This window comes from Engraulis encrasicolus, chromosome 7 (genome assembly GCF_034702125.1).
Source record: "Engraulis encrasicolus isolate BLACKSEA-1 chromosome 7, IST_EnEncr_1.0, whole genome shotgun sequence".
Classification (NCBI taxonomy): domain Eukaryota; kingdom Metazoa; phylum Chordata; class Actinopteri; order Clupeiformes; family Engraulidae; genus Engraulis; species Engraulis encrasicolus.
This window is the reverse complement of record NC_085863.1, coordinates 43,354,927-43,381,856: the sequence shown is the minus strand read 5'-3', so window position 1 is coordinate 43,381,856 and position 26,930 is coordinate 43,354,927. Positions and strand designations below refer to the sequence as shown.

Sequence of the window (26,930 nt, the reverse complement as noted above, 5' to 3'; positions counted from 1 at the left end):
GAGAGAGAGAGAGAGAGAGAGAGAGAGAGAGAGAGAGAGAGAGAGAGAGAGAGAGAGAGAGAGCAAAAGAGAGAGAGAGAGAGAGAGCAAAAGAGAGAAAGAGAAAAGGCACTGAACATAAATGGAACAGCCATCTGCAAGGTGTATTAGTTTAGATTTAAAATGCCAGAAGCATTTGCATACACTGACATACACAAACATACACTAGAAAACAGAGCAAGACACCAAACAAACACAGACACACGCGCACATGCGTCATAAAACCAGTCATTGCTTCTGAGGGAAACCAGTGCCAATTCACATGACATCCCCATAGCATAGCACATTCAAACTGTATCTTAATACGGCACCTGTCACCGACTGCAACCAATAGTCACAGGGGCAAGCACAAAACTGATGGTCACTATAACACAATAGCTGATCAATAACAGTACTTGTATATAACACAAACCCTTAGCAATAATAGTGCAACTGTACATCACAGAATGATTACACTACAGCTATCAATCCTGGATTGATTTAACTACTGTATATTTATCACTGATAGTGATACTGTAGATCATTAATCTTATGGTAGTTGTCATGAAATACACTTTTTACATTAAACTATAAAAAATCCTGAAAAAAGGAAATAGTATTTCATTCTGTTATACAAGCTAAAAATGATTTGCATAAAAAATCTGGAAGCTTGTTTTTCATCGTTTGTTCCCGTACTAACTATCCAAAAAACAAGTACTGCTTTCTTATTGGACTACTAGATCTGATTTGCTACAAAATTGACAAGGAAACTGGAAAACTATAGTAGCACAGTAGAGGTAGTAGAGCTTTATATCGCAACAATAATTGAGTTAATTCAAAATATGTTGAGGATATATATTACTCAATATGTAAGGTATTACACAGTATGAATCCACTACAATATCTCATGTGAAAACTAGGAAGATACAGTTCAGAAAAAAAATCCAAAACTCAAGGAAATACAAAAGCCAGAATGGATCTAGAATCTAGAGCAGCAAGCAGAAAAAAAACATCTATTATTTTATTGGCAGTGCCGACAGATTACAGCCTACCAAAACATTAGCAGACCGGAAATTTACTTCGGGCCAGATCATGTCACCAAGCAACAAGCAAACGTTCCATGAAACCGTCTATAGTGGAAAACAAGGTCCGGACTAACAAGCAGAGACATATCCATAAAACCAGATATCGTAAATACACATCAGCACATTGTATTTATACAGCGCTTTTCAAGACACCAAAAGCGCAGCGCAAACCAAAGGGTCCAGATGACCAAACAAAAAGCATCCCAAACTGACGCAACTTACAAGAAGGTACTCCCCAGAGAGCTTTAAGTGGAGAGACACCAAAACAATAACACGTTAACTTCATTTTTATTTTGAAGGAAAACACTTGAAAATTATAGAAGAAGCGCAACACTGCTACAATTACGGTCAAGGTTTTAATGTGAAAGCTGGCGTTTCGGTCACTCAGACCTTCATCAGATTTCATCGACTGACTGACCGAAACGTCAGCTTTCACATTAAAACCTTGACCGTAATTGTAGCAGTGTTGTGCTTCTTCTACAATTTTCAAGTGATTTCCATTGAGATAACTGCACCTGCAAACAAAGATTCAAGGTGTGCAGGCCACCTCCTCCATTCTATTTTTAAGAAAAAAACATTGGCTGGCAGGTCTCAATGAAGGACAATCCGACAGAGATGAAACTCTGTGGGGGATATACTGTACACTATGTGTTATGCACCAACACAGTATGGGCCTTATGGGGCGAACCAATAAAACCATTGATTGATTATTGATTGATTATTTAAAACAACGAGCACCTGTTTGCTCCCTTTTATGTCACTGATTATAACTATACACTATGTCTGAGTTCAAAAGGAGAAGATAGGGGGGACTGCCAACGGAGCGAGTCTACCTAAGCCATGCTGATGATGACTTTATGACACCTGGGCTTTCCCAGAGAGCAGGTGAGCATGGACCATATAACTTTAGCAGTTATACTGTAGAGGTCTTGTGATGAAGGCCAACGCTGCTAATTGTTGCCCATTCGCCAGATGGAGATCTAGGGAATCATCGAAGCGTTGCATGATGTGATGTACGTAGGCCGGGAAGCCGACAGGGGGGACAAAGGGGTCAATTGTCCCGGGCCCAGGGAGAAAGGGGGGCCAGAATTGGGAGGGGGGCCCTTTTAGTTGATTTTGTCCCGGGCCTGGAAAATGCTGTCAGCAGGTTCAGCAGTAGGTTCACATAAATACGTTTTCTGTGTGCAGACCAACCTTCTTCCACTGACATTATTCATTAGAGCCTGCACAAATACTTTGGATGTGTGCAGAGAACCAAATTTGTCCCCAAATATCAATAAAAGCCATAAAATGCAACATATTTGATATCCATCATCATCATCATCATCATCATCATCATCAATCAGATCCTGAAGTGGTCCACACTTGGCCATGTCCTTGTTCACACTCTCCTGCTCTGTGGGATGTGAGGTAGTTAACAAGAGAACGAGACATGTTTAGCACACAGTGACAAACACACACGCGCACACACACACACACACAGTGGCGCACACACAGACATACAGTAGAGCTACAGTAGGACAATGTAGGCTGCCTTAGGGTGCTGACCAGTTATTCTATTGGTGTAACACACTGAAATGTAGCAATGCTCTGTGCAACACTTTTAACAGAGTGCAGTAGCAATGTTCTCTGTGTAACTCATTGAAGTATCACAGGGGAAAATTTGAATATTTTTAAACAATCCGAGCCAAAATATTCCAAACATGGTCAGAACTCCAAGCACACCCCTGAATAAACTTAGCAAGACAAGACACGTAAAGCTAGTCTGGTAATATAGACTGACAAAGAAATGGCAGGCACTCGAGTGAAGCAAACACATAACACACAGTTGACAAAGCACCCAAGGCACTGTGGGGCAACACAACGAATCACATACAGAGCACATGTACAACACAACACACACTCCAGTCCAACACAGTACAACACATTGTTCACAGTAATCAAAGCATTATGGCAACACTGTGACACATAGCATGGAGACCATGGGGACAAACACGGGACCAAACACGTAATGAAGACACATGTAAAATAAAACAACACATAACACATAACCAGACAACAGCCATAATGAAGACATACTGTACATAGACGAGACACAGACACAGAACAGGCGACAGGTGAATGACAAACAGGTGAATGAACAAGATGAGAGACAGCAGTCAAGGGGTAGAAGTATGGAAGGGAAGGGATAGACGTATGGAAGAGGGGATGGAAAGGAAAGGAAAGGAAAGGAGGATTAGGGGATGGATGGAGGTGGGGAAGATGAAGGGCAATGGAAGACAAAAGAAGGAAAGTTACATGGTGGTGAATTCTGGTGTGTTGATGTGTAGAGATAGATAAGGGAGATTGCATCAAGTGTCAGGGGGAGAGGAGGGTGCAGAGTAAAAATGCAGTGTTAATTCAACACTTAGAGAGTACTCTGGGACCAAAACCATTGAAGTCTTTCAATCGCCTCTCTAAGCGGTGAATCAATACCAAGAAAGTAACGGTGTGAGTGGATGACATGCTGGTAAAGGTTGGTAAAGAGGTGGTGTGAGGTATTGAGTGAGTGGAGGAGTGAGAGAAGAGGTGCCAAACGTGAAAGTAAATTCATTGTGTAACACTAGCACATTATATTACATACAGTAGCTCTTACCCCAGTTACTCTCTCATACCTAATGAGGTAGATAGACTGTATTACTGAAAAACACTTAACACCAAACAAGAACCCACCACAGAGTCAGCTGACAGGTACTGTACACAGGTCTACTGGTTTCTCAAATAAGTTACCTGTGTTGGAAGGAAATTGTGTTTCTTTAGACTTTTTTTAAATTTTGACTTTTACTTTTGACACCTCTGGAGTGAGTGGAGGAGAGTGAGGGCTGGAGGGTAGGGAGTTGGATGGGCTCTGTGGGGGGTGTTGGTTGTATCTCACCGAGGAAGAGGAGGTTTGCTGAGGTCATGGCGATCATGGCCATGGTGTGAGGTCAGGAGAAGAGAGAGGAAGATGAAGGATTGTCATAACAATGAAGGCTGGGAAGTCGGGAGAGCCAAGTGTGTGTTGAGGAAGACTGTGGAGTGGAGTCTGAGGATGGAGGTTTGTTTGAGATGTATAGAGTCCAGAGTGGATGACAGGTGGGTAGGTGTGTGTGTGGGGTTGTATCTGACTATGTGCTATCTGTGGTAGAGGAAGGAGCTGTGACATGTTGAGGGAGAAGGGCATTTGGTGGGCAGAGGGGAGTGTAGCATGGAAGAGGAAGTGGGTGACAGTGGCAAGGTGGTGGTGTGCGAGTTGTGAAGTGTGAGTGTGTGTGTGAGAGAGAGAGAAAGAGAGAGAGAGAGAGAGAGAGAGAGAGAGAGAGAGAGAGAGAGAGAGAGAGAGAGAGAGAGAGAGACTGTCAGAGAGAGAGAGAGATAATGTAAGAGAGAGAAGAGAGAGAGAGAGAGAGAGAGAGAGAGAGAGAGAGAGAGAGAGAGAGAGAGAGAGAGAGAGAGAGAGAGAGAGAGAGAGAGGAGAGAGAGAGAGAGAGAGAGAGAGAGAGAGAGAGAGAGAGAGAGAGAGAGAGGAGCTGAGCTGACAGAGGAGGGAAGGAAGATAGAAATGATGGAAACTATGATATAGTCAGTTGTAGAGAACGTGGAGTTGGGGTGAGACTTGTCTAAGTGAGCTAGAGGGGAGATGGGTGTATCAGAGAGAAGGGGGTGGGGAGTGATGACATCTAGAGCAACCAGTGACGGTAGAAGGAGAGCAACAGCAGCAATGATGGTATTGGGATGGTGATGAGTTAAAGGGGTATGCCACTATTTTGGGGCTTAATACAGTTAAAATCATTGGCTGGGGTTTATAAAGGTGGTAAAGTGTCTTATTTTTCATGTTAAGCGTTGTCTTGCTTTAAGACAAGTTAAAAGAGGGAGTATGTCGCTAAGCTAGTGAAAGTCAATGGATCCGTGTAGCATACCCTTTAAGGAGATGATGGGAGGATGGGGGAGACAGGGGGTGTATCAGATAGAAGGGGGAAGAAGAGGTGACATCTACAGTGACAGTGAGGATGGCAATGATGGTGGTGTGATATGTATACAGAGAATGGAGTTGAGGTTCTGGGCTGAAGGGGATAAGTGAAGATTCAAACTAAGACAGAGAATGCACTGGAAACATTGTAAGCCAGTGAAACGTAAAAAAAGTAATTTGCCCTGGTGTCATAAGTTTGCAAGTTAACTCAACTCAAGGCTTTCTCAAGTTGAGTTAAAGGGGCACAATGTAGAATTACGTTGTTTGTGTGGTCTGTCTGCGGCCTGTCTCAAAGTCTACATAGTCATGAAAAAAATAAGCTTGCTTTAAATAAGCTCGCTTTGAGAATGTTTTTCATCACAGAATGCCAGCAGTTGATACAAATCTGAATACGGTATGTAAAGCGATTTTTCGTATGAGAAGTGTTTCCCACGACACTCGTAGCGGGCCACTCTGTCAAAAGTTACATTTGGGGTTCTCAGCGGACGGACCGTGAAAGTGGTCGCGAGAGTCATCGTTCACTTACTAATGACTCAAATAAGCATCGGCTGACTCGGGACAGTGATTAATTAAACTTTTAATCCTACATAGAGGCCCCTTTAATTTACAAACATAAGGCAGCAAGGCAGCTTACCTTTTTACATATAACTGGCTGCAATACTTTACAGTGTGGAGATAGTGAGAGTGGAGAGAGGAGTGAAGGAGATAGTCATGGAGGGAGGGAGAGAGGGAGGAGGGGGGGGTGTATCAGACAGAAGAGGGAAGAGGTGACATCTAGAGTAATACAGTGACAGTGACAGTGAGGATGGCGATGGTTGGTGACGGGTGACGCTTTTCTACCGCTCCGTGGTGTCCCGCGACCCTGTCCCCCGCGCGCCCTTTACCAGCTCACTCTGCCGCACCTCAAACGACATCTCATCTTCCGCCGGCTCAGCCTCCTCCTCCTCGCCACCATCCTCCTCACCTATGTGGCAGCTCTGAGGAGACACACACACACACACACACACACACACACACACACACACACACACACACACACACACACGCACGCACACACACACACACACACACACCGACATTGACACACACACACACACACGCAAAGACAGAGAGAAGAAGCACACACACAGACACACAGACACACACACACACACAAAGACAGAGGGAAGCACACACACACGCACACACACACACACACACACACGCACACGCACACACACACACACACACACACACACACACACACACACACACACACACACACCGACACACGCATGCACGCACACACGCACAGAAAGAGAAACACACAAAGACATTTGATTTACTTAACAGGACCTTTACTTTGTCATTCCAGCTTGTCCGCCCCTGCGTACTGGTGATTGTGACTTAGTGTTGCACAATTGAGTACAATCAGCCATCCAGTAATTGACACACGGAAGCATGTGCACACACACACATATCACATTACATAACATTTCACTAGTTCACAATCGGAAATTTGGAAAAGCATGTATGCATACATCTTCGTTCTCGCAGGATAATGGGCTTCTCGTGAACATGCGGCTCTCACTTCAATGTGCTTCACGGTGTCCGCATGGGCCACTGCACTCGAGAAGCTTGCAACAAGTTGGACGGTGCGCAGATATTATGGCTATACAGTAGCAGCGTATTGCGCAAGATCGCTGGCCATGGTGCTGAATCACCACGATGCCCGAGAAATGGCTACATTCTCGAGGTTGGGAGTACGGAGTGCCACTGACAGCTCGGGCAGTATCTGCACCCGCAGATACAGTATGTGTGAGGTTTGACCGGATGCCCGCCGGCTGATGATGGTCAGACGGCAATGGACCAAGGTGATCCGGAGAGGAAACGAGGGCAGGACGCCTGAGAAACTGAGCGAACATCGGAGGAAGGGAGGCGAACGGGGAGGTGGTGGGAGCGAGTGAGAAAGCGCATTTCTGCCTGGAGGCAGGTAAGTGGAGAAAAAATGCTGTAAGGTTAATTACACACACACACACATTAACACACACAGAGCACACATCATTTCCTTTATGGACATGAAATACGTACCTTTGCCATGATGTCTGCATAAGCCATATACAAGTAGTCGATGTCCAACTTGCTGCAAGACAGAAGACAAGTAACATTTAGTGTGTGTGTCTCTGTTTGTGTGTGTTTCATTGCTTTAGTCAAAAGTGTCTGCTAAATGTAATGTAATGTAATATGTGTGTGTGAGTGAATGTGTGTATCGGTAACACTTTACTTTACGGATCGCTAATAAGGTGTTAATTTCATACTAATTTCTCAGTAATTTCAGTCTAATTTTATGGTAATAACTGCTTGTTATTAGTAATAACAGCAAAATAACCATATGGTTTCCGGTGCAATTACACTATAATTTCTCATTAATAACAGCAAAAATAACCATACAGTTTCCAGTGCAATTATGCTGTAGTTTCTAGTTAATAGTAGGCTAATGGAAACAGCTACTGTGTCATCATAGTAGTTAGGTGGTAGGTATGCCAGTAACTAAACGGTATCAGCCGAAGTAGTTTCATACTAATTAGGCTTTATCAGGGCCGTAATGTGCAATATTTCCTCTTCCTATGTTATTGCATAGAAACGACCACCCAAGCATCCTTGTATTATTTCTGCTTAATTACCTTGTAAACAATTGAGTAGTTATATGGAAATAAGATAGAATCAGGGCCGTAAAATGCATTATCACTCCTATTCTCCACTCAATTTTATGGAAATTACATATTTTCATGGTCTTAAAATGTCTTATTTCTTATTTCCACTCAATTACTTAGTTATTATCATTTTTAATACAATATAGACTAGCCTACTATGAAGTGATTCAAGTACACAGACAAACACATTGTGTGCAAAACTTTATTTATTTTTCCAATCAGATTCATGTTCACTGATGTGAAGTTGTCAATCTGCCACCATCCAGAGGAAGTCCTGTGAACACAAACAAACAGAGAAGTCAACTGCAAGACCGGTTTCACCACGTTTATTTTTTTCTGTTATCAATTCACCATCGCTAAATTTGCTTCTGAAATGCAGTACCATGTTAAATGCACGTTGTAAATCTTCCTCAGGCTGACAACATAGCTGATTTACAAAGGCAAACTCTAGCTAGCACCTAGCTTCAGTCATTGAAAACATGGTGGGCAGAGCTAGCTAGTGGTTTCCATTGTAAAGGTACTTCTGTATGCCGTTTCATTTCCAGAACAAACATAAACCTAACACTAACTCATAAAACATGTTTGCATAAGGCTAAAGTAATTCGACGATTGAAGGTGGATGAAATCAACATCAAGACCATTTTAGCTCACCTTGAAAGTTACCCTGGGGTCCCTGGTTGCTGCCTGCGTGCGAAAGCACTGTGTGGTGCGTCTCAAACTCCACCCTTGTGTGTCAGGGTACTCAATTAAACAACGTCAGCAGAGAACGTTTTCTTACAGGGAGAAGATCCACTCATGAGAGCACCCATTGAAAATGAATGGTAACGATTCGTAACGCAAACATGGCGTCTACCCACACATATCCCGCCTTTCCGGTTCCACGAGCCAATTGCCTACTGAGCTGCGCTGTCACTGATCCAATCATCTGGCCACATCGACGCACGCGTGATCAAAGGATTTTACGACTGTTCAAATCTATCTGCTAAACAACGGTCGGTTGACGACGTTCATCGACAGCTGATAATCATGTGTTCTGCGTCTAGAACTAACGCCCAGTACCGACTGGGGAAACTGCCAGGCGGGATCCGCGGCGCGCAATATCGCGCTGGGGGTGTGGTCACGCATACTCCCATTAGATTCTCCCCGGGGCTAACTGCGCTGCTCAGCCGACTTTCGAGCCTCGCGGCGCGGCCTGTCTCGCAGCTGACACCGGGTAGACCGAGCGAGATCACAAACGGCGAACGGTCGTTTGCACACATTACTCACCCAATATCACAACACAGTGTGTACATGGCTTACATTTGATTGTATTTTGGTCCTAGATAACATTTAAGCCCCGTTATATCATTATAGAAGTACAGAAGTAGTCTAATATAAGCTTGTAGCTGCCTGGTTCTGGTAAAATGCTAACGTTAGCTTACCCGGTTAGCTTCAAAACATCGAGTGATCAAATGGCAATGTGGGGTAACCTATTTGTGTTTACATAAGTTCGTTCCATACTTGCATTTAACACATGTTGCAGCATTTCTTACTTTCAATTAATTGTTCAGACATAAAACATTAAATGAAAATTTGGTCATACTTCTTTTTTTGTTTAGTCTGGGCGATGAGCGCTATTGTTAGCGCTATCATTAGCTTACACTGTCAATGGTTAGGGTTTTATTTCAACAAACCACTACAAACAAACTTGTCGGAGGTATCACCTTTTATTTATTCAACATTTATTGACAGAACAAGCACGAACACTATGCTTACTGTTCCAGAATAGTCATAGTATTGTAATTTTACCGTGAATAAACATTTGAATGAGATCCGTAGTATAATCCTGTCCTTTTGCCTGCCTGTGGAGCAAACTTGGTCGCAAAGCACAACGTATTGTCGTGAACTGCTGCACATGCGCAGTTGTAAAAAGCTGTCCAAAAAACGAGTGAGAAAAGTGATCATAAAAGCTGTATTTTGAGTTACATGACTCAATTTAACAGTCTAGACTAATCAACTTTTCACCACGGTTCATCCCGGACGGTTTTTTTTTAGGGGCGTTGACGATTAGGTTACTTATACTCCCAAACTGGATTCCCCCATTCATTTCCCCATTGACTCTCAGCTCTGGTCTCACTAATTGCGAAATAGATCCCCGAGAGCGTCACCAAGATGGCCGCCGAGTGTCATAACTTATTACCGGAAAAGAACTTTGACGTCAGCGTCTCTGAGCCATACTGCAATCAGAGCGGGCAGCGTACAACTAGAACGAGTGTGCTTGAAGTACAGAAGTATACTGATTGGGACGCTCCTGTTCTGCAGTAACCAAACTTTCGTTGCCTAGCAACAACAGGACTCGCCGCCGCCACCGCGAGCTAGTTCAACTTCAGTGCAGCAGAGCCAGGCAAGGTAAGCTTCCTGACAACGAACTTTTAATGTAGTTCTAGCTTTAACCTGCTTTCATTTTGTCTCTGAGCATTAAAGGATTTTAACTGTATACATTGCAAACACGTCTTATCAGCCGCGTTTGTGCTGAAATGGCATAGCCTACAGAGGTACATGGAAACCACTAGTTCTAGCTAGCTCTGCCCACCATGTTTTCAATGACTGAAGCTAGGTGCTAGCTAGAGTTTGCCTTTGTAAATCAGCCAACGATGTCAGCCTGAGGAAGATTTACAACGTGCATTTAACATGGTACTGCATGTCAGAAGCAAATTTAGCGATGGTGAATTGATAACATAAAAAAATAAACGTGGTGAAACCGGTCTTGCAGTTGACTTCTCTGTTTGTTTGTTTGTGTTCACAGGACTTCCTCTGGATGGTGGCAGATTGACAACCTCACATCAGTGAACATGAATCTCATAACTGATTGGAAAAATAAATAAAGTTTTGCACACAATGTGTTTGTCTGTGTACTTGAATCACTTCATAGTAGGCTAGTCTATATTGTATTAAAAATGATAATAACTAAGTAATTGCGTTGGAAATAAGAAATAAGACATTTTAAGACCATGAAAATATGTAATTTCCATAAAATTGAGTGGAATAGGTGTTAATGCATTTTACGGCCCTGATTCTATCTTATTTCCATATAACTACTCAATTGTTTACAAGGTAATTAAGCAGAAATAATACAAGGATGCTTGGGTGGTCGTTTCTATGCAATAACATAGGAAGAGGAAATATTGCACATTACGGCCCTGATGTAGCCTAATTAGTATGAAACTACTTCGGCTGATATCGTTTAGTTACTGGCATACCTACCACCTAACTACTATGATGACACAGTAGCTGTTTCCATTAGCCTACTATTAACTAGAAACTACAGCATAATTGCACTGGAAACTGTATGGTTATTTTTGCTGTTATTAATGAGAAATTATAGTGTAATTGCACTGGAAACCATATGGTTATTTTGCTGTTATTACTAATAACAAGCAGTTATTACCATAAAATTAGACTGAAATTACTGAGAAATTAGTATGAAATTAACACCTTATTAGCGATCCGTAAAGTAAAGTGTTACCTGTGTATCCATGTGTGTTGGTGTGTGTGTGTGTGTGTGTGTGTGTGTGTGTGTGTGTGTGTGTGTGTGTGTGTGTGTGTGTGTGTGTGTGTGTGTGTGTGTGTGTGTGTGCGCGTGCGTGCGTGCAGGTGAGTGTGCGTGCGCGTGTCTCTTTGGTGAAAAGTATCTGCTAAATGTGACATAATGTAATGTCATGTAATTAAATGTGTGTGTGTGTATGTGTGAGTGTGTATCCATGTGTGGTTGTGGTGTCTAAGCCTCACCTCTTCTCTGTGAGAGCGGTGCGGCTGAAGTGCAGGATGAGCTGATGGAGGGGGTCCGGCTTCGTCTCCCTCTCCTCCTCCTCATCCTCCTCTTCCTCCAACGCTTTCTGCAGCACACACGCATGAACGCACACGCACACACACACACACACACACACACACACACACACACACACACACACACACACACACACACACACACACACACACACACACACACACACACACACACACACACACAGGTCAGATCAGATTGATATGACTGGACATTGACATTGATGTACGGGCAGAAATCTGTCTGAATCGGAGGAGGTGCTCTCGATCAGATGGTTTAGGGGTTAGGGGGAGTGATACTCACCGACAGGTCGTCAATCATTCTGTCTTCAAACGAGTAGCCCTCCGTGTATAGCCAGTTGCGCTTATACCCATCCAGGAACATATTAGATGCCCTGTGCCTGTGGGGTTCACAAACACACACGCGCACACACACACACACACACACACACACACACACACACACACACACACACACACACACACACACACACACACACACACACACACACACACACACACACACACACACACACACACACACACACACACACACAAATACACACGCATGTATGCATACGCGCTCGCACCCATGCACACACGCACGCACCCATGCATACATGCATGTGTGTGTGTGTAATGCAGTAATATTCAATTAAAAGTCACTGAGGGCCAGTTTATCATATTCCTCACAGTAAAAGGGCCTAACGTAGAGGCGATTCCTTTATGAGTACAAGGGAGGCGGAGCCTCCTGTACGAAATCACGGTGAACAGTGTTATTTTTGAGTAATGCTTTATCCAACATTGCTATTTCATATCCGGCTCCATAGATTCATGTGCTCAACTTGATAAAATCAGGCACTAATAAGATTATGTGGTTCATCTGCTTGAAGTTGTTTTCCCCTCATGACAACGGTAGTGAGTGAAGTCTCACTGGACTTCAATGGCCTGTGTGAATATGTGCTTAGTCAATGGCAAAATGCTAAATGCTCATTGGCTATTGCCCAGATATTTTTTGGATTTGGAGGACCGAGCCTCAGTGGGAGTGAAGGGAGATGGGCATGAGAGCGATCGGGACAGGAGACTGAAGCTCCGACTTGTGATTGGGTGAACCCTGGAAAAAAAAATCTGTGTCTAGTTGACATGCGGATATGTTATTAATTTGATGGAGAAGTCTCGTCGTGGTAACCAGTGAGGAAGCTATTCATTGCGGTATATTCCAGTTTTGTGTATATTCTTGTAAACCTAGTGTTGCGAATAAAGTCTTAATAGAAGCACGTCCTTATCCTTTTTAATCTCACAATTCCAAAATTTGAGGTTGCCTACGTTTCGAGAGGGTTAGCTTGCAAGAAAGCTAGAGAGCTATGCAAAATGCCAAGCATTGTGAATTCAATTCTGGCGAATTCCAGTCGTCCTTATTAGAAGGAAATGCATATCAAGGAGGAGAGCAGAGCACTGCCTAATATTGACGTGGTGAAAAAGGTAGGGAAGAACAACCGTTTCTTTTGAGCTTTTGTGGAATCTTATCAACTGGTTAACTGCAAAGTCCCGTGAGTGACGAGTCCTTGCCTGCTGTGTTGGCAATGTCTTGTGAATAATTAAAGATTTGACGCCCCCTAGTGGTAAGCTGTGCAGCCAGTAATGAACAAAGACAACGAAGACAAACTCAATCACATCATTATGTGTATAATGATAATAAAAAATATATTTTTTTAAATAACATTTCCCTATGAATACAAGGGGGGTAATGATTAATTGAATTAGATAATGTGATAATAGCACCAGCTCTCTGTTAGAATCCCCACCAAAGGTCAGTTCCTGTGTTTATTCCAGAACAGACTTGTGATTTCTCACAAAGAGCTACACTCAAATAACTAAGAACAATATGTGTTGTAAAAAACACCAGCTTTCCAACAAATTTGTTTCAACAAGAGTCCTTTAGTGTGTGGGGACATTTGTTGCTCAGGACCAACGTAAGATGTGTGTCAAAATTGCCCCTCCCCCCCCCTTTTGTTTGCGTTCTGGACATATTGTAATTGACCAGCCTCCCCTGTTTGACAGACTGCCAGCTGCCACTGGCCTAACGTTATGTCATATATAATGTAGATAGCGTCTCTATGTTTTCATTTTGTTCAAATCTTGTGGAGGGCCAGAGCCTTGCCATGCAAGGGCAGAATCTGGCCCTGGGGCCTCCAACTGAACAGCTCTGGTGACGTGCGTGCATGAGTGTGTGTGTGTAATGCATGATTCATGTGTATATCATATATCATATAATACCTGGGCAGGTTATAAAGTGGCGTCATCCTGAAACATGCCACCACTGCCCTGCGCCTCTGCTTGGACAGCAGCTTGTGCCAAACCATCTTCTTGGACTTGAAGGGGTGCTCCGTCTGCAGGGCAATAAACGGATGGAGAGAATACACAGACGGGAAAAGCGATGTGAAAGAGGTGTTGCGTAGCGTAGAAGAGAGGGATGGATACCAACACACCATTGACTGTGTGTTCAAAACTTAGAAGAATGGAAAACAAACACACAGGTGTCATGTGTGTTTACATTGGAAAAAAAGAGGGATGGGGAGAAACAGACAAGAGTGATGGAGGGATGGAGGGATGGGGTGATGAAAGAGTGTGAGATGGAGAGAAACACACAGATGAATGGGTGTAATCTGACAAAAGATGGATGGAGAGAGAGAGAGAGAGAGAGAGAGAGAGAGAGAGAGAGAGAGAGAGAGAGAGAGAGAGAGAGAGAGAGAGAGAGAGAGAGAGAGAGAGAGAGAGAGAGAGGCAGAGAGAGACAGAGAGAGGCAGAGAGAGAGGGAGAGAGAGGCAGAGAGAGAGGGAGACAGAGAAAGCAGCCTGCACCTGGAACTAAAGATTGTGAAGACAAACAGATATATGAATGGGTGAGAGAGGAAGACATGGAGATGGAGTGACAGAGAGGGAAAAAAAAGAAGACAAAAAGACAAAAGGGGAACAAGAAAGGGAAAAAGGAGTAAATGACAGGGAGGAATGCAAGAGGTTAGAGGGAATGCAATGTGTTTAAGACGGGACGGTGCAATGTGTTTAAGACGGGACTGGGAAAAAATGTGTTTAGGACGGGACTGGGAAAAAATGTGTTTAGAAAAGGACTAGGTGTGATGTAGGACAGGACTGGGTGGGAATATTTACTTAAAGGTGCACTGTGTAATATTTTAGAGTTTTTTTTTCAGAATTCATTCATGCTGCCCATTGACAAATGTTGCTTTTTTTCCACAAATACTTACCATCACCATCAAATTCTAAGTATTCCTTGTGACTGGGAATATTGCACTTTTCATACATCAAAAGGTGGATCATCCGCCATTTTGAATTTCCAATATTAGGCATTTTTAGCTACAAAACCTGCTGTACCTTGGTCATACTACAAAGTAGTAAATATTATTATATTACTTAGTAAATATTAGTGTAAAGATCAAATTTGGCCATAGGTTGCACAGTTTCATACTGTAGTTGCAATACCTACTCTGACCACCATCCTACTGTACACAGTGCACCTTTAATGAAGGGCAGGGATGAAAGAATAAAGGGAAAGGAAGTGTAAAATGATTGGACTCGTCTGTGCCAATTCGATGAAGTGCTGAAGTGAAATTTACCCCCCCTAGCTTGACAGTTATGTGAATGTATACAGCAGTAGTCTCTTATTTGTATTATCCAGGGACACCCAATGCGACCATGAGAGTTCCAAGGTGCTTCAATCTGGGCCTTGGAATAAGCAATCATGGTGTGGTCAAGAAAATGGTAAAATCATACACTGATTATTTTTTGACTGGAGAAATGAGTCCTGCTACATGCTCCCAGACCTCTGTGTGTGTTGAGCGCCACCAGGGGGCTATAGAGCTACACACACACACAGAGGTCTGATAGGAACCAGGTTAATATTTACAGGTATGTAGGCTACATTATGCTAGCCTGGTTTTACCAGACCACATCAATTACTTCATGATTCATGTTAGATCTGGGTCCTCGGTGCCCTGGAGCACTTGGGGTGGGAGGAATAAGCTCAGTTCTGGTTTGAAATGAGCTCTGACCAATCGTTGACAGTCGAGGTTCATGACGTATGTTATTATGCAAACAAGTGCGTTCGCTTACTGGTCGGTAACAGTGGTTGTCTGAAAATGGACTGAAAACCCTCCCCAGAGAAGCATACAGCGTCGGCGCTATGGGGGGGCATTTGTAGGCAGTGCCCCCCCTAGTGGCCACTGGTGCCCCAGCACCCAACACAGGACAAAAAAAAATATAACACACTTTAAACAATTGCATTTTGACTGTTTAATTTTAATATCCTTTTTAAATTACACGTGTAACCTAACATCAATACAATTAAAATGGGGAACATGTATTTTGGTTTTGCTTGCATTTTAGTCATCTGGCACTAATGGCATCAGCATGTGACAATCTGTGGGTAAAGCAAGCAGTTTGTCCTCAAAGGCACACCGTAGCTTTGTGTACGTCACCCATCCTACTAGCGCGCGATATCTCCCTCAACAGTAAAATAATAATGATAATAATAATACATATTGATTTGTTATAATGTCCTAATAGTTAAAACAACATAAGTAACCCATCCACGTATGACATATTTCTGGATGTGGGTAATGCAAAAATGTCATGATGACATTGTCATCTAGCCTGCTGGAGGCGGAATGGGAGACAACAAGCAAAACAATGTTAGCAGTTTGCTAGCTGTGTTGGATATGTAAAACCGTGTGAATAATTGCGAGAAGCACTGTAATCAAGACAGCGTTTTAAGGTAAGGAATTTGATTGTTAAAGTTGCCCGCCGTGGCATGTTGACTTGGGTCTATTTGATTTTGCCTGCGCGATTGTTGTTACTAGCCCCTCATGCTTTGAAGTTTGGCTAAGGATGGATGCGCTTATCTAGACAGACGCAGATGTAGTAGCTCTATTCTTTTAAAAGATTTTGTGCATATTAAACTATGTGCCCGTGCTCATCACGTTTTCGTTTACTTTCCTCTATGAAGAGTTTGAAAAAAACTCCCTCAAGGCTATTTAAATGTCAAAATGACAGCGGAGTAGGCACATTGTCAAGATGAGTTGTTTGAAAAATAGATCGGTTGCATAATGCATGTGTTTTACAGTGTTTCACTTCACATTTCAGGCGTAGCCTAAGTTTAACCTGCAAATAGTGAGAATGTTTTGAATGACTACATAGCAATGGGTACATGTCTCAAAGATGAACAATTCATCACGAGTGATTTTGGCAACAGAACACAGGGGTAGTGGGTTCCTGGATTTTGGTCTGTCTTGCGTCTGTGTGTTCTTCTTTAGAATAGGTTCTAGAGAATCTTTGGTTTGGCGGCTCTTTGGAAGATCGGGATGTCTGCAAATGACGCACCATGCCGTGCCTATTTTCTGACTGTCTACTCTAGTCTTTTCTACCGGAGGTGGTAGCTGTCCATGGTCCATAGCATGTCCACGTCTGGCTTCATTAGCTATTTCACAGGCTACCAGAATGATAATCCCAGTGGAGTGTTATTCCGCTGTTGAATGCATAATGTAAATTGTTGCTGTAAGCGGTAGCCTATTACAATGCAAACATTTGGATCTATATTTTGGAGTGGTGTAGTGAAAGGAACGCTGAGAAGCAGAGCTCAAAACCAAAAGGCGTTTTTGTCCAAAATGCTCGTATCGCTTGGGGTTAGGCTATCAGCGTCCCCTGTTGCTGTGAATTGCCGTGTTGTGTATCTTGACGGCCTATAGAAGTACAGTATAATCCTGGACACATATCGCGTCTGTGCTGAATGTGGTTTCCACCTTGCACTAAACAATCTTGCTTACAGACATATTGGTGTATTGGTAGGGAGGAGGAAGTGTTTTCCACAGTAGTAGTGCGATCAGCCTGTGCAGTAAGTAGATTGAACTAAACGTGACTCTGCCGCTAGTTCTATAGGTGAACTTGACTCAAACTTGTTAAATGGCAGTGCCCCACCGTGGTTTACCTACGCCCCACCAAGAGAGGTGCGCTGGAGCCGACTCTGGAAGCATAAACAGACCCATAAGGAATCCGGTACATATGCACAGTACAAATGAGCTTTTCAGTCGACATCATCAATTATTATAAACAATCCCTTTGTCCATTGGTATGATTTGCTACTGTAAGACCACGTCAAAGTAAACCAAACCTAGACGCTATGCAAAATTAAATGAGGTTCAAGGGACAAGGGTTGTGTGTGTGTGTGTGTGTGTGTGTGTGTGTGTGTGTGTGTGTGTGTGTGTGTGTGTGTGTGTGTGTGTGTGTGTGTGTGTGTGTGTGTGTGTGTGTGTGTGTGTGTGTGTGTGTACATGCATGTGTCTACTCACCACCTCTATGTGATACAGCACTTCCACCTCTTGCCTTGCGTGCGTGCGTGCGTGCGTGCGTGCGTGCGTGCGTGCGTGCCTGCGTGCGTGCGTGCGTGCGTGCGTGCCTGCGTGCCTGCGTGCCTGCGTGCCTGCGTGTGTGTGTGAATACTCACCACCTCTATGTGGTAGAGCACTGCTGCCACCTCCTGGACCCTCCTGACCACCTTCTCGGCTGCATCTGCATCCTCCGCTTTGCCTGCCCTCTCCCTGTACAGGGCCATCTGCCAACGCATGGACGGGTCATCCACCTACACACACACACACACACACACACACACACACACACACACACACACACACACACACACACACACACACACACACACACACACACACACACACACACACAGTGACATGAGTGAGCAAATATGTGCAAACATATACACACAAACACACATTTCATTGGTTCACTCTCTGAAATTTGGATTAAAAAACCTCTTACTGCAGATGGGGTTGCCGGCGGGCCTCTTCACTATTTGCTGAAAATACTCAACTACATCATAACAACATTGGTATGACAGTGCCGAGAGCCTTAAGTAACAGATTGAGACATACAGTAGACATTACAGTTTTGCTGACAGTAAGGTTATAACATGGGCTCTGCGCTAAGGGGTTAAGCATGTATGCGTACATCTTCGTTCTCACTGGAGAACGACTTCTCGTGATCGTGCCGTTCTCGCAGGAGAGTGGCTGTCCACGTGGTCGACTGATCATCAAAGTGCTTCATGGGGTCCGCAGGGACCACTGCACTCAAGAAGCTGAGAGATTATGCGGCATATTGGGCAAGATCGCTGGCCGTGGTGCTGAAGTACTGCCACTGCCGAGAAATGTCTATGCAGCAAACATTCTCGAACTCGGGAGTACGGTGCACCACTGAGACCTTGGGCAGTATCTGCACCTGCAGATATGTGTGAACTCTGAGCGGACACCCCCCCGTGGATGATGGTTGGAGATCAATGGAGTGAGTTGATCTGAGAGGAGGCATGGGCTAGATGCTTGATGAATCGATAGAACAGCTGCATAAGGGAGGCGAATGAGGAGGTGGTGGGTGCGAGCAAGAAAGAACATTTCTGACTGTAGACAGGTGAGTGGAGATATGCTGGATAGTTAATTAAGGGGCGCTCCAAATTTCCTGTGCACTAAAATTCCACCGAATGACGGCAGAGCGGAAAATTAGATGCAGCTGGTTAAATATGCCTGCCTATCTTTTCGCCGAATGACAGTCGAGTGGAGAACAGAATACATCTGGTGAATTAGGCATGCCAAATTTCATTACACTTCTCTCGAACTTTCGTTTTTCACAAAACGTGCATTTATACATGGACACATACTCACAAATACAGACATCTATTTGCACATAAAACATACACGCACATTACACACAACCATTCCACATACTCTTACCTTGCCCTGAAGATGCAGGTTGGTTTGAAGGAACTCTCTCACCTCCTCATCTGTGTCTTTCTGTGGATATAAGTTAAGATTCTGAGACGTATTGTTTGGCTCTTTATTCAACACAGTCTCATCCCAACTTTCTGACTACCATTGACCAGACTACAAATTTTGATGTTGCCACGACGCATGTTGACTGTGTGGCGAATCCTAGACCTTTCCCTAATACTAACCGTCAGTGAAGTTCTGCTGCCACAAGGGGGCACCTTTGAGATGCACGCCACCATAGAAGTTGAAAAATGCAGTCTGTTCTAAGGTTGTCAGATATTGACACAGTCACTTTATTTAGTCAGTTGGGTTGAGTCTGTTGCATGGAACCAAAAAGTACAAGAAGAACATGAGTATGTGAGCAGTGGATTTCAGCATGCCTTTCTCAGTGTGTGTGTGTGTGCGTGCGTGCGTGTGTGTGTACACTATGTATGTGTGTGTGTGTGAGTGTGTGTACACAGTATGCATGCGTGTGTGTGTGTGTGTGTGTGTGTGTGTGTGTGTGTGTGTGTGTGTGTGTGTGTGTGTGTGTGTGTGTGTGTGTGTGTATACCATTGAGTAGCGTATCTTGGCGATATTGATAAGCTCCTGGTCGGCAGGTGAGCACATGTTAAGACCGATGGGAAGCATCTTTTTCAAGGAGGCCACAATGAGGGAGGTCTGCACCGAGTAGCGGTCCCCCCTCCGCTTCTTCTTGGTACGCTCCACATCAGAGCCCCCAGCCTGGGATAGACCAAGTGTTGGGGGTGGGGTAGGGGTGGATGATGTTCAGCATGCAAGACAGTATGCACACACACATCTTATGCTATATACATGCACTCTCTCTTATCACGTTCACACAACCTTTCCATACACACTCAAACACACACACACACACACACACACATGTACATACAGGCACGTACGCACACACACGCACACACACGCACACACACACACACACACACACACACACACACACACACACACACACACACACACACACACACACACACACACACACACACACACACACACACACTTTTTCACTTGCAATTCATCTGAATTCAACATCACATAAGTAGCACATGGTCATGAAGTCATGTAACTGCTGCATACAGTAACACAAGCAATGTAGTGTTCAAACCAAAAAGAGGACACACACTTCCAGAAAAGCTGTTCTTTCTGCTGCTGACAAGAAAACCATATCTAAAAAATAAAAGTGAGAAAGACTCTACAGACACAATAAAACATTACAAGCCATTTAAATTCAAAAAAAGTAAGTTGCCTTGCTGCTTAAAGTTCGTAAACTCTGGGCTTAACTCAACTGGAGGTTTTCTCTTTTTGGGGGGCTATTTGCCTTTATTTAGAGATAGGACAGGGAAGACTATGACAGGAAGCGAGTGGGGAGAGAGAGAGACGGGGAAGAGTTGGCAAAGGACCAGTGTCAGAATCAAACCTGGGTCAGCCGCGTAGCAGACGAGCGCCCTACCGTTAGACCCACGATAGGGCCAACTTGAGATTTTCTCAAGTTGAGTTAAGTTGCAAAGTACAGGCCGCAAGGCAACTTACTTTTTCACGTTTAACTGGCTGCAATGTTCTAGAGTGTAGGCCCTACCATCCCCTCTACCATCCCCACCCACATACACACAAACCAAGACAAGACAGTAGGTACGACGGATGGAGGATGTTCACAGAGGTCAATTTGGGGGGTGTCTGTTTCAAAGGGAGAGAAGACTGGTAGGAATGGGAAGGATTGGAAGGGTGCATGGAGTTGCACGACATTTGTGTGTGTATGTGTGTCTGTGTATTTGTGTGTGCGTGCGTGCGTGTGTGTCTGTGTGTGTGTGCGTTCTTTGGACGGGGGGCAGAAAGGACAGCTTACACATGCTTTAAAAATAACACACACACAACAAACGTTTTTTTTTTTTCAAATAGTTCATGCTTCTGTTAAATCATTCCAACACCAGTACACTGTACATGACCCACATAGTAAGAAACACATGCACAGGTTTAGGGGGGAACTATGCATTGGTTATCTACACATACATGCAGTACACTACAGCCTACTTCCTCCACACACTCTCTTATCTCACAAAATATTCAGTAACTCACAGTATCTCTCTCTCTCACACACACACACACACACACACAAACACAGACACACACACACACACACACACACACACACACACACAAACACAGACACACACACACAAAGATGACCACAGCACAATACACAATAACACTTGTCCACACACACATACACACGGACACACACACACACACACGCGTGCGCGCACACAAACGCACACACACTCGCATACGTATGCTGTACACTGAAGCGCCCATCTCCTCCCAAGTCTAATCTACTCCGACTGAGTATTACAGCATATTACAACGAATCATCTCCGTCTTCGAATTATAGGAACATACACACATGCTCGCACGCACGCACGCACGCACACACAGTCTCACACTCTGTCGTTCCACTTCTATTTTTACGTCTTGCTCTTTTTTCACTCTCTCTATGCATCTATCCTGAACAGCCACATTACTCTCTGTTACATTCTAATAATTAATAAAGCTTATGAGAAGGAGGACGATTTTAAGACGCTCTGATGAGGAGAGTCAACAACACAAAAAACAAATTCCATGTCGTTTTCGTAAGGCCATATTGCGGTATGCAATGACACAAAGTGAAAATGGTTCATGGGTTTCTTGGAGTGGTCAGAGTGTTGCTGTCATCGGAAGGGAAAATCTTCATAAGAAAAATGTAAGAGAAAGTCCAAAGCCTGAGGGAGACGCATGGTATGTTCTTGAAATGACTATCCTAGCAAGTACATCGTAGAAAATCTCTTGCTAGCAGCAGGTTAAAGTGTTTTCTGACTGATAATCACAATATAACGCTAATTCTATAACTCTTAGCCCAATCTTACACTTAATCTTAACACAATCTTTTCCATTACTAGCTTGTATCTCATATATTACAGACTACAGTAAAGATGTAGAAATCTGGAAAATCATTATTTCCTGGTCTAGTTCTCACCTACACCAAATCCTAATATTACCCCTTCCAGTTAGCATACTGTTGAATAGTGCTATGCTATATGTCTGCAGTTACCAGTGTGCAGAATTAAATAGGCTAGCCTGCAACGAGGAGGTAGAGCATTAGATTAGAGGTGACACCGCCCCCTTATTCACAGCAATCCTGGCAGCCATTGCTTGTAGGTAGACCTGAGCAATGTAAATGAATGGAGAACGGACTTACCTCTTTAAAAAATCGCTTAATAATGTGAATATTTTCACTGACACACTATATAAGGAAACTAACTAATATGATCTGATTTTAAAATGTATTTTATCGACTCATATGATTTAAGTAGACATTTAGTCTGACATTTATAATCTGTTATCTGCTTACACAACGGAATTCTCTTTTCTGATTGGCTGATGGGGTGACCATTCATTCCGTGGAACTGGTCAGGCGTCATGCGTGCGTGTAAGTTAGCCACGCATAGAATCTTTGTTTGGAATGTCGATGGTATCTAAAGGATAACTCTGTAGGAACCATGTACATGACCTACGGAAAATAAGTAATCACAACATCTGCATTCCAAACAAAGTCTATCAAGGTCTATCTTGCTCACAAGATGTTGCAATTGACATGGTTCCTACTACTTTACAAACAGTAGAGATTGAAAAAGTACCCTAGCCTAACGGCAGATAAGTGGGATAACGACCTTTGAGGTCGACCGATTCCACAAAGTTAATGGCTTGGCGGAGGCAGCTCCATCTCTGTGCTGCGCACGTCGCCGGAGTTCTGACCTGCTGCCTCGCCATTACCTTTGTGTAACCGGTCACCTCGTCTGCCGTTATCCCTTATGTCCTTGATTCATGTGTCACTTCAGATAGTTTACACAGTTTTATTTCATTTTTTGAGGTGGGTCGTGTTCTCCGCTGATTTGCATTGACTAAAGAGCACACGTTTACCTACAGAAGATGGCGGGTGCGCTTGCCACTTTCCAGTGCTGTCGTGAAGTGCTGTGTCACCTCTAATCTAATGTTCTACGTCTATGGGCAATTATGACGCAAACGCACAGGAAGAAAGGGTATAGCAGGTGCATCACAGTTGGTGCACAGTTGGCACTACAACAGATAGACACATGTCAAGCAACGCATCACACTCACCACCTCAGCAGCCCACCATCACCAATGTCTCACAAAGCAAAACAAAAACAAAACAAAAACAAAACAAACACACACACACATGAATAAATAAAATACAGGAATCTACAAAGAAAGAAAATGACATAATCTACTGTAAAGAGTCCCCCACAGCCCCAGCCAACCAAATCATCAAACCATCTACTACAGACACTACGGCAAACCAGCTGGGCAGACTGATGGCTCGTACCCCCCTCTCCCCCCACCGTGTAATCGGTGGGTACTCATTTTCAGGGGAGGGGGACCGGAGCCATGAGTCTACGGCAGAGTTCTACGGCAGAGTTCTTTCATCAAACAGCACCAGAATCCTCCACACACACACGCTGGCAGGACGCTGGGGTCCGGTTGGTGATGCAGTGCATTGGTGTGTGTGTGTGCGTGTGTGTGTGCATGTGCGTGTGTGTGTGTGTGTGTGTGTGTCTGTGTGTGTGCGTGAGTGCGTGTGAGTGTGTGTTCACATCACTTCGCATTACTGAAAATGTGTGTGTGCTGCTGAAGCTATGCATTGCTGAAGCTGTGCGTGCATGTGTATATGGCTATCATTGCTGAAGCTTTTTTTAAAGAGGGGTCTATGTGGATGTGCTTGCTTGTATGCAATTGTGTGTAACTTTTTGTGTGTGCATGAATATACGTGTTTGTATATGTGTGTGTATTTACGTGCCTTCATATGTGTTGGTGTACCTGCGTAACTGTTGTTATGTGTCTTTGTGTGTATTGTATGTATGTGTGCCTGTAGGTGTGTGTATTTGGGTATGTGTGAACGTGTCTGTGTACACATGCCAGTGTGTCGGGGGGGGTTTGATGAAAAGCCCCCTAAGTGGGTGCCATGCGGTTGGCAGCGTTGGTTCATTCGTTCGTTCGTACGTTCGATCGATGGAGTGTTCGTGCAGAGACAGATTCTAACCTCCGTATCTCCGGCCTACACGCCAGCCACGTCCAGAGAGGGCACCCACGGGAACAAGGACACAGGGGAGTTAACACTGCAATTAACACTGCAGCTAGCACCAACACACACACACACACACACACACACACACACACACACACACACACACACACACACACACACACACACACACACACAAACACACACCCATACACGCACACACATGCACACACACACACACACACACATGCACACACACAAACACACACACACACACACACACACACACACACACACACACACACACACGCACACACGCACACGCACACACATACACACGAACGCACACACACACACCAAAAAAATGACACTGACAAACAGTTCTATACACAAATACACGCAAACATATAGGTACACACACATACTACCTACAAAAGAGATGCGCACACACACACGCACGCATCCAGTCTTACACAGCCACATGGCAGCTGCGGGACAAGGTTAAAGGGGACAGGGTGTCAGGACTTAGTGAGCAATACTGCCCCCTATCTAGAGCACCCTGCATTTGTATTTACCAGGAAGATGGAACCGAGATGGTCTCCAAGAGGCAACATTTCAGGTGAAAAATAACATGAAGCCAGAAATGAATGTTTCTAGATTGCAATACATATTTTGTCCATTGAGGACTGGCTGTAAGGGGCACAGTCCATTATATTATTTAATTTTTATCTATATCTATCTCATATATACCTGTATATCTCTTTATATTTACCTGCAAGCCTGTTTCTTCATTTAAGCTGTCGTCATCTCTGATATTTCCCACATGTAAACCTGCCTTCTCTTTTCAACTATTTCTGGATGGGTTTACTTGTTCCTTGTACTCTTTACCACGAAGTCTGAAACTCCTTCACGCCTAGGTGAGTGTGTTCTCTATATTACTGTAACAGTAGAATGCAGGTAGAATACAGTAGAGTACTGTAACTGTACTGTTTTCCCCTGGACAAGTATAACTATCTCTTTGCTGTGCCCTACCTTATACAGAGGACTGTACAGCTTTCAAGGGGACCGATAACCGATACCAACGGTCCTGCTATCATGGCCACATCCAGACCAGAACAGGGCCAGGGCCAGGACCATATAGCACTATGAGCTGCGTTGAGGCCACATGGTAGCCCTCTGTGTGCCGTTGAAGGCATACGCTGTGCCAGTGCCACATCAGGGTCATATCAAGGTCACATTAGCACTAGACTAGGTCTAGATGAGAGCAAGATCTACTCACAGAAAGTGATGGGCAACCTGGATTCATTTATTTACCGTCCAGTGCCACACATTTCAAATGACCTGTCCAATTCAACCATGCGATCATTGAACTAGGCAATCACCTGGTTGAATTGGACAGGTGAAACCACGGCATTTGCAAAATGTGGCACTGGACTGCAAGTCATGAAACCAGGGTGCCCATTACTGCTCACGGACGCATTAACACACCTGGGAAAGGTTAGAAATGGACCATGGGCTGATGGGAGTTAATATGAGACATGAAATGTGATATCTGAACATGACATAGCTTCTACTTGAGAAAGGGGCAGAGACACAACCGCTGTTAACATGCAATTACTGTACATGTTATCTCATAGCATGTCACTTCATATCAATTTAATAACAACAACAACCTTAATCATGCACTAGTTTTTCACTTTACGGCATAATCAATAAAATGCGTAATCAATGAAATGCTATGCACTTGTGTAGGTGTAATGTTAAATTGAATGAGTTTAACTGTTTAAAAAAGACAACCGTTATATGAATTTGAATATTAATGGTAAAATGCTAATGTTATTCTTCTGTTACATGTTTAAATGCTTTTAAAAATGACCATGCCAACGTGTGTACGTGTGACAGTAGTGTAAAGCTATTAGCATTGTGCACTAACGTGTCAGATCTTGGTGGCAGATCATTCACAGATCTGGCAACCACAGAAAAGCTCTACTGACACTCAAGCTTGCTTTTTCAAGTTGTTTTGTTAGCACACTAAAGTAAGATGAGCAGGTGAAGATGACATGAGCATGGTGCTTGGGTTTAGGCAACTAGACTAGCCATGCAATTAGATTAACATACATAGAGATGGTTATGAAGCATGCTGACCTGTAGAATCTAACCACTACAACACATGAAATGATTAGAGATGAGTTTTTAAATGTGTTATTGAATGTGTTTCATACCGTGTTATAATATGAGGCACAGAGCACGTTGTGATATGTAAAATAACATTTTAACTTGTTATTGTACACAATGTTACATCTTACATAATGTACACATAACGTTGTACATCATGTTACATCTTCTGAGATGTATGAACAGAAGCGACACAAAGTGATGAACGTCATGCAT

The 26,930-nt window shown here is 43.7% G+C and overlaps 1 protein-coding gene across 1 annotated transcript in view; it reads right to left on the bottom strand.

Annotated features, from left to right (window-relative positions):
* The window catches only part of LOC134452946 (ryanodine receptor 1-like), a 181,776-nt gene that overhangs the window by 43,672 nt on the left and 111,174 nt on the right, over nt 1–26,930 (bottom strand). Inside the window, exons 77-85 of the mRNA XM_063203634.1 lie at nt 24,558–24,572; nt 20,000–20,170; nt 19,412–19,471; nt 18,121–18,255; nt 13,884–13,996; nt 11,911–12,007; nt 11,553–11,659; nt 7,162–7,213; nt 5,976–6,068 (exon numbers count right to left, since the gene is read on the bottom strand). Of these exons, the coding sequence (XP_063059704.1) occupies nt 5,976–6,068; nt 7,162–7,213; nt 11,553–11,659; nt 11,911–12,007; nt 13,884–13,996; nt 18,121–18,255; nt 19,412–19,471; nt 20,000–20,170; nt 24,558–24,572 (843 nt within the window). The remainder of the gene's footprint in view (nt 1–5,975; nt 6,069–7,161; nt 7,214–11,552; nt 11,660–11,910; nt 12,008–13,883; nt 13,997–18,120; nt 18,256–19,411; nt 19,472–19,999; nt 20,171–24,557; nt 24,573–26,930) is intronic.